The sequence below is a fragment of the Callorhinus ursinus genome, unplaced genomic scaffold (genome assembly GCF_003265705.2).
Source record: "Callorhinus ursinus isolate GAN/ISIS: 27379988/994484 unplaced genomic scaffold, GSC_fseal_2.0 scaffold72, whole genome shotgun sequence".
In the NCBI taxonomy this organism is placed as follows: Eukaryota; Metazoa; Chordata; class Mammalia; order Carnivora; family Otariidae; genus Callorhinus; species Callorhinus ursinus.
The window spans coordinates 3,884,940-3,893,236 of record NW_027397134.1 but is presented as its reverse complement, the minus strand read 5'-3'; the positions used below and the strand labels follow the sequence as shown (position 1 = coordinate 3,893,236).

The following is an 8,297-nucleotide window of genomic DNA, read 5'->3' as shown; positions in this document are numbered from 1 at the left end:
TTTTCATTTTATAAGCACTTGGTTTTATTGCACAGAAGCAATTGAAAGTGGACTCCAGTGGAAAAGTGCGCCCTGGCATGATTCAGTGGCCAGTGCCCCGACCCACCTGCTCCAGCTCTTCCAGGATAGAGAGCTCTGGGCAAGGGCTCAGCCACTCCTTTGGAAAACAGAAGGCATTCAGGAATAGGTTAAGACATCTCAAGCATAATGTGTTTCTAACTGCTCATTCATTATTGCGGTCATCTGTCAATTGCACATACGGGTAATAAATGCACTTATTTGGAAAGGAGGGGGTCAGTTTTTATAGTCAAGTGTTTACATGTGGCATTCAGCATATATCACATTCGGCTACATAAGCTATCATAACATAATTGTCCATTGCCTGGGGAGGGTTTGGGGTGTAGGGCCAGGGACTGGGAATACCCTCTCTTGCTAACATATTGCTAATAGAAATTCCTGTTTGGTGAAGGAGGGCTCCATCATTTAAGCAGAGTTTCTTCTTATATAAAGAAAAGGGAGAAAAAAATGAAAATTTGTTATGTTGACCCTTGAGCTCCCTGGCCCTCCTGAGTTTCTTTGGCTGTTCTGGATAGTCCTTTCTCCCTGCCTTACTTCTCTGCCTTGGAAGCCTTGTCTTCTGTGGCCTTCTCTGGAGGTCTGCTGTCTTTCTGGTCTGTGCTAGAGGATTTCTCAGCCTTTTCTGTCTTGGCTTTGCCAGGTGTGGGGGCCTCCTTGCTGGGCTCTTCTTTGGCTTGGGCCTCTGCTTTGGGTTTCTCCTCAGGCTTCTTGGCCTCCTTGACATCTTTTTTCTCAGGTGCTGCCGGTGTCTCTTCCTTCTTTGGTTTTTCTGGCTCCTTCTCTGCTGCTTTGCTGGGTTCTTTGGCCTTGGCATCATCTTGCTCCTTCTTGGCCACCTCAGACTTTTCTTTGGGTTTGGCCTCTTCCTTCACCTTGGCAGGAGCCTCCTTCTCTGGGGTCACTGCTTTTTTCTTATCTTCAGCCTCTTTCTTGGCTTCAACTTTGGATTCTTTGGGTTTCTCCACAGCAGGTTCCTTCTTTTCCTGGACCTCAGGTTTTGGAGCCTCCTTTGGCAACTCATCTTTCTTGCTGTCCTTCTTCTCCTCAGTTTTTGGTGTGGCTGGAGCTTTCTCTTCCTCTACCTTCTTTGGGGGCTCTTTGACTTTCACTTCCTGGGGTTTCTCTTCCTCCTTTATGGGGGACTTTGCCTCCTCCTTCTTTGTGACCTCTTTCTCAGGAGCCTTGGTCTCTTCTTTCATAGGAGATTTGACCTTCTCTGGAGACTTGACCTCCTCCTTGACAGGGCTTTTTGCCTTTTCAGGAGATTTGATGTCTGCAGGGGACCTTACTTCCTCCTTTGCTGGAGTCTTGGCTTCTGGAGACTTCGCATCAAGAGTCTTGGCCTTCTCAGGAGACTTAGCCTCTTCCTTCACTGGGGACTTGGCCTTCTCAGGGGACTTGGCCTTCTCTGGGGACTTGGCCTCCTCCTTCACTGGGGACTTGGCTTTCGCCGGGGACTTGGCCTCCTCCTTCACTGGGGATTTGGCCTTCTCAGGGGACTTGGCCTTCTCTGGGGACTTGGCCTCTTCCTTCACTGGGGACTTGGCCTTCTCTGGGGACTTGGCCTCTTCCTTCACTGGGGACTTGGCCTTTTCGGGGGACTTGGCCTCCACTGGGGACTTTGCTTCTTCCTTAGCTGGGGACTTGGCCTTCTCTGGGGACTTGACCTCAGTCGGAGATTTTGCTTCTTTCACAGGGGATTTAGCTTTCTCAGGGAACTTCACCTCAGCTGGAGATTTGGCCTCTTCCTTCACTGGGGACTTGGCCTCAGTTGGTGATTTTGCTTCTTCTTTCATGGGGGACTTAGCCTTTTCTGGGGACTTGGCCTCAGCTGGGGACTTAGCTTCTTCCTTCACTGGGGACTTGGCTCCAACTGGTGACTTGGCCTCTTCCTTCGCTGGAGATGCAGCCTCTTCTGCTGGGGGAGACTTCGTTTCTTCTTCTCCCCCTTCTGCTTCCTCCTCCTCACCTTTCTCCTCTTTGGCCTCTTTCTCTTCTTCTTCAGTCACTTCTTCAGTCACTTGGATCTCCTCTGTCTGTTCCTCCAAAATCACGGTTTCCTTCTCTGACTTTTCAACCACCTTGATCTTCTCTTCGCTTTTGACCTTTATGTGTGTGGATATAGAAGGGATTTTGGGAAGTCCTTCTGGAAGAGAGAAAGGACTGGGGCCAAAGCCAATTCGACATTCTTCGCCCTCCAGGAGTTTTCTGCGGAATGGATAATGGAACACATTACTGTTATTAACTAAGAGCAGACTGATGAGTTGGGGGTCTTCTTGAGTTACTCTGAAGATCCACAGAATCCAATAATATGGACTTTGATGGAGGAAGGAATGTGAATGGTGGGCATTTTGAACCTGGAAAAAGTCACTTAGCAAATCATCCCAGGGACCACCCAGAATCTGTATCCCAATGGCACTGCTCTTGTTTTATGCAGCTAAGGCTGCAAGTTATAAAACAACTCCCCCACCCCAAAATGGCCCTCAAGAGAGAACACCTCTATTAACAAAAATTACATTAACTGTCCCTCAACTAAAATGTTCAAGTGGAGGGTAGGAGTCTGAGCAAACAACTCCACATTTATAAATTTGGGATTAAGAGGTCTTAGACTATTCCCATTGGAATTTCAAGGGTCTCTGGTCACTTTATATTCTCATCCTTTGAGTTTTAGGAATAGGGTGGGGGCAGCAGTGTCTACTCTTTCCTACTCAGTAGGTATGTGACCTCAGCCAAGCCACTCAAACTCTTCAAGTCTGTTTCTTCAGTGGGAAAAAGAGGGTCATAAGAGTCCCTACCTCAGAGGGTTGTTTCAATAAGATAATGAATAAAAAGGACCTGGCAGTGCCCGACTCACAGTAGGTGTAGGGCTAGAGACCAGTGCTTTGCAAATTTAACAGCATACAAATCCCCCAGGGATCTGGTTAAAATGCAGATTCTGATTCAGTAGATCTGGGATGGGGCCTGAGAATCTGCCCTTCCAACATGCTTGTGAAGTTGCCAATTGTGCAGTTCACGGACCACACTCTGAGCAGCAAGATTATAGACTAGACCCAAGAGGTGGGACGTGAAGAGTCACCTGCCAGCAACTGTGACAGATCTTCACTGGATCAGCCTGCTCCTCAGCAAGAAATTGCTAAGCTGGGAGGTCTCATGGGCTTCTCTTGGCTACCATTTACTGCAGGCTTTCTCTATGGCAGCCCAGCTGTACCTGGATGTGCTCCGGAACTGGATTAGTTCCTCCTTCCCCACAACCCTGTGACAGGAGTACTGTTATCATCTCCATTTTATTTCCCCAGGAAACAAAAGCTCAGGGAGCCAAAAAACCCTAAGAGAGTTGTCAACATCCCTGACAACTCAGGTACCTCCTTTCCCTCCCAAAGCAGGCCTCTAGCTGGCTGGAGTCACTGGCAGAATGAAAAGAAGGCACTCTCAAGACTTTTGAGAAATTCAGAAAGTAGAATGATGGTTGCCAGGGCCAGAGGAAAGGAGGAAAGGAGAGTGGGAAGTAATTCTTTAGTGAGCACAGGGTTTCAGTTTGGAAAGATGAAAAAAGGTCTAGAGATAGATGGTGGTGATGGTTGCACAACAACGTAAATGTACTCACTGCCACTGAACGGTATACTTAAAAATGGCTAAATAGCAAATTTTATTATCATATACATTTTACCACAATAAAAAAAAATTCTTTTTTGTCTCTGAGACAGGCAGGTCACCTTGCTGGGAACTTGAAACTCAGTGCTAAGCTTCTCATAAGAATGCAAGGGCTCCCCACCATCCCAAAAGCCCCCCGGCCCACCTCACCTATAAGCGGCAATCTCAATATCCAGAGCCATCTTGACATTGAGCAGGTCCTGGTACTCTCGGAGCTGGGCTGCCATCTCCCACTTGGTGTTCCTCAGCTCAGCATCTAGCTGCTGGATGGCTTCCTGGGGAGGAGAGGTCACACACACGTCACACACCAGCCAGCACCTGGCCCTCAGCACTGGAGAAGCTAGGGCACACCATGGAAACCTGAAGCAGTCCCATCTAGCCAGGCTCACTGGGGCCAACACCCACACTGCCAAAGCTGTGGGAGCCTCATTTGTGGCCATGGAAACCACCTGAAGCAAAAATCCTGCTGTGTGTGCATTCGACCTCAGCCTGGGGAATGCTTTAGAATAAAACACACCAGCCACCAACAACGGTTATCACTGGTCAGTGGGATGACGGGTGAAGTATCACAGATCTCTTAAGCTTAGAAAATGCTCCGCAGGAACAGAGCCCTGTCTGCTTTGGCTCCTGATGCTCCGAAGTGCCTGCGGCACAGTAAGGGCTGAAAAAGCACCTGCAGCCAAGGACTGAAGCCGTACACAGAAGCCTGCTAAATAGCAGTGGAAGCTTCTTCCCTGTCCCCAGGCTCACTGAGCCACTGCTGAAAGTGAACCATTATGGCTGATTTTTATTGCCTCCTTTTTGCTTTCTTCATTTCCTAATTTGTCCATAGTCACCACATATTAACTTGCATAATAAGTTCTTTAAAAGTGTTATCTTCTTCTGCCAGCTGTCTTTAATGGAAGGAATCTGCCAAGGCCTTCCCCAGGCTACCCACGCTCACAGACGCTGGTTATGGTTTACCAAATGCCCACTGTGACCCAGACCCTGCTGACAGCAGGCTCACACTAATCTCATGAAAAGTCTGTCCATCTCTTTAGCCTTCACAGCTCAGCAACGTGGACATTCTTCCCCCCCGCCCCACACTGCACTGGAGGAATTCAGATTCAGAGAGGCAGATAACTTTCCTGGGGCCACTCAGCTAGAAAGACATACTGGTACCCATTGCATGTCTGACTGACTCCAAGGCCCACGGTCTTCACCACCACAACCTTGCTGAGAGAGGGGCATTGACTTGTCCAGGATCACCCGACCAGGGAAGGTAGTCTGGCTCTCTGCCCCATCCCTGCGCACCTGGTAGGATGCGATGTCAGCCTGATGACGGTCCTCCAGCTCAGAGCGCTGCCTCTCTAGTGAGTCCTTGGTGCCTTTAAGAGCCTCCAGCTCTGTGGTCCTGGCCTGTAGCTGGCGGCGATACTCTGTTATCTCCTCCTGTGCTGAGCGCATGGCATCTGTGTTCACCTTGGCTGCCTCTGATAGTCGGTCCAGCCTCACTGGGGGAGAAGGAGACAGGGCACAGAGTTTGACACACCTGGATTTGGATTCTAGTGCCCAGATCCCAAAGGTGACACACATGGGTTGAAGACCTACTTAGTGCCTGGTGCCATCTTGGATTCTTAACATACCCTCTCCTTTGTGATAGGAAAATTACTACTGTCCAAGGCCAGCTAGGAATAAGCAGCAGATTCAAATCTGGTGTCTATCTGGTTCCAAAAATGAGTCTGCCTCTCCCAGTTCAGGATCTGAAACCCCACAGGACAGAGGAAGCCCCCATTTCTGGTCCTAATACCTGGTTCAGCTCCCCAGCAAGGGCTGGCAGTGCTGGGGATTCAGACGTAAAACTTGGCCAACAGGGCTTACCTCTGACCTTGTGGCTGATCAAGTTAATGAGCCTGTGACCTTTGGAGGCATGAAGGTGCTGTGAGCCACTGTGTAGCCATAGCCCCTTCCTTATAGGTTTTGACGTAGAGCCCAATGTCACTGCAGAGCCTGGGGCCCATGTGCCAGCGTCTCTGCCCCTTCCCCCACCTGGCTGTGCATTCTCTAGCACGGGAGTCCTTGTGTCAATGGCAGCCACACCCTGGCCCCTGTGAGCAATGGGCTGCTGGTTCCCAGAATATCTTCTAGGACCATTGGAGTTCTGGAGACTATTCTACATCTCCTGAAAGTGAATATCGTGAATCCCAAGATAGTAAAACCCAGGGCCTGAGTCTTGGGAGGGTGAAGAGCGGGTAAGGGAAGCCAGCTGGGTGGGCCAGAAGTCCTGGGATGGTTTGTCTGTGTAAAGGACAAAGCCCAAGAGAGCAGAGAGGTTTGCTCTGGGAGGAGTCTTGCTGCAGAGATGGGGGAGGAGAAGGGACTGCCACTGCAAAGAAGAGGAAAAGTAATAGGGAAAACCATGCATTAGTCCCAGCTTTCCTGGCTTTCCCTGCTAGTGTTGACAAAGACTTAGAAACCATCAAGGTGGGTGAGGATTCTTACCCATGTGGACCACAGACCTGTCTGAAAAATCGCTGGAGCCTCTGCACCCTCTCCCAAGGAAAATGCAAGTTTTACACAATTTCAGGAAGGATCACGTTGCTCCCCCTGAGTAAGAGGCTCAGCTGGTCAACCCCCTCCCCTCTCAACCCCCAAAGAAATGAAAACCAGAGAAGGCAAGGCTTGCCCAAGGTCACCCTGCAGCTGCTGGGCACAGCTTCAGAGCTGCTGCAGCTGCAATCTAGCTGACTCAGAGCAGCACGGAGTTGGAGGAGGGGGGAGCTTGAGAAGCTTTCAGCTTCTCAAGAGGAGAGAGGACATTAAGGGGCCACCTCAGCCTCATGCACCCATTGGTTGGGGTGATGATATCTCCTGGGGAGGAAAGGATGTGAGAATGCCCCACTGGGGAGGAGCCTGATAGGGGTCTGGAGAATGAGGTCCCCTGCAGAGTGCAGGCAAGGGGGATGAACAGTGTTGGGCAGGGAAGGCATGTTACTTTGAAGGTCAAAGGGTCCCCAGTGCCTGTAACTAGAAGCTGGCACTGCTTTGGAACTGTAGAAGGAACCTGATGGAAAGGGGCCCTCGGAGTGGGGTTACCTAATCTTGGGCGGGGGCAACACAGGGGACCCAGAGTCGCAGTACAGATAAAAGGACCCTGCAGGAGGGCAGCCAAAGGACAACCCGGAATTTCAAGGAAGGGAGAGGGTGTCTCCAGAGACCCGGGGTGAAACTGTTATTAAATGAAGGGGAATGCGCTTTGCAGGGGGAAGCTGAACAGCACACGCTCCAGCCCAGCCACCCGCACACAGAGTGCACCCGGGCCGGCCAGGAGGGGGCGCCCCCTCCCCCCACGCGCCTACGAACCTCGGAACCACTCCTCCGACTGCAGTGTGCTCTGCACCGCGTGGCCTTCAAGTTGCGCGCGGATCTCGCGCAGCGCCGACGTCACGTCGCACTTCAGGGCGTCGCGCGCCTCGGCCTGCGCCTGCGCCTGCGCGGCGCCGCAGCCCTGGATCTGGCCGAGCAGCTCACCCACCTCCTCCTGGTGGTGACGCCGCAGGTAGCCGCACTCTTCCTGCAGCGCCTGCGCCTTCTTCTGCAGCTCGACGCGCGCCGCCTCAGCCTCCTGCGCAAAGCGCGCGAGTGCGCGCGCCGCCGCCTCGGCCTCCTCCCGCTGCCTGGCCTCGTCGTCTAGGCGCTGGCGCACGTGTGCGATGTCTTCTAGCAGGTGCTCCTGCTCCAGGCGCAGCTGGCCGCGCGCCGCGCCCAGGCGCAGCACAGCGCCGCGCATCTCGCGCACCTCGCGCTCGTACAGCTCGCCCATGGCAGCGCGGCCAGCGTGCTGCTGCCGCAGGGCCGCCGCCTCGCCTTCCAGGCTGCGGTTGTGAGCCTCGAGCTGCCGCACCTTGTCGATATAGCCTGCGAAACGGTCGTTCAGCGCCTGTAGCTGCTCCTTCTCGCTGCGGGCTGCTGCTGCTGCCACCACGCAGCCCTCCGGTCCGTTGCTCAGCGTGTCTAGCGAGTCGGTGCTTGAGGTGGCTGCTGCGCCGCGGAAGCGGCCCGGGGAGGCCGACACGGAACTCACGGATGTCCGCGCCCAGGAGTGGAAGCCACTGGATGAACCGGCAGCAGAGCGCGCTCCGCCCGCGCCGCCTTTGCGGGCCAGCGCGTAGTGCAGGCTGCCGCCTCCATGTAGCGGCGCGAACGGGGCGCCCAGCAGCGCGTCCGCGCCGCTGAAGCTCATCATGGCCGGAGCAGGTGCGGCCGCCGGCGGAGGGGAATACCCAAGGCCAGGACGGGGCGGGCGGCACTGCGGCAGTACGGGGGATGCCGGCCTTTTTATAGCAGCCCGGTCGGGTCCAGCCCCTTGGCAGTGGGGGGGAGGGGGCAGGGGAGGAGGGCCCCGCCCTCTCTGCCTCCTCCCCCGCTGCCCGGGCCCGGCCGCTCCGCCGCAGTGAGAGGGGCGGGGCAGGGGGACTCAGGAGTGAAGGGGAATCGACGCGGCGTCAGTGGAGCACCCCGAGGTCGGGTGAGGGGGTAGAGGACTCCCGGAGTGGAACGGCGGGGACCCCTGGGTGCGAGTCAGAAGA

General features: G+C 53.7%; 1 protein-coding gene across 1 annotated transcript; it reads right to left on the bottom strand.

Moving 5' to 3' along the window:
- Window positions 1–8,077, bottom strand: NEFH (neurofilament heavy chain). The gene is made up of 4 exons (XM_025858146.2): window positions 7,072–8,077; window positions 5,023–5,222; window positions 3,880–4,004; window positions 1–2,286 (listed from the first exon to the last, which is right to left on the bottom strand). Exons 1-4 carry the CDS (start codon window positions 7,952–7,954, stop codon window positions 609–611), a joined length of 2,886 nt encoding a protein of 961 aa, XP_025713931.2. The 5' UTR covers window positions 7,955–8,077; the 3' UTR covers window positions 1–608.
- Window positions 8,078–8,297: the final 220 nt, after the last annotated feature.

Bases quoted from the DNA above. Each gene is read 5' to 3' on its own strand.
- NEFH (XM_025858146.2), bottom strand. From the start codon at position 7,954: ATGATGAGCTTCAGCGGCGCGGACGCGCTGCTGGGCGCCCCGTTCGCG. The intron at 4,005-5,022 runs GTGCGCAGGGAT...TCTCCTCCCCAG, and splicing joins CTGACATCGCATCCTACCAG to GAAGCCATCCAGCAGCTAGA. The intron at 2,287-3,879 runs GTGAGGTGGGCC...TCCATTCCGCAG, and splicing joins ATTGAGATTGCCGCTTATAG to AAAACTCCTGGAGGGCGAAG.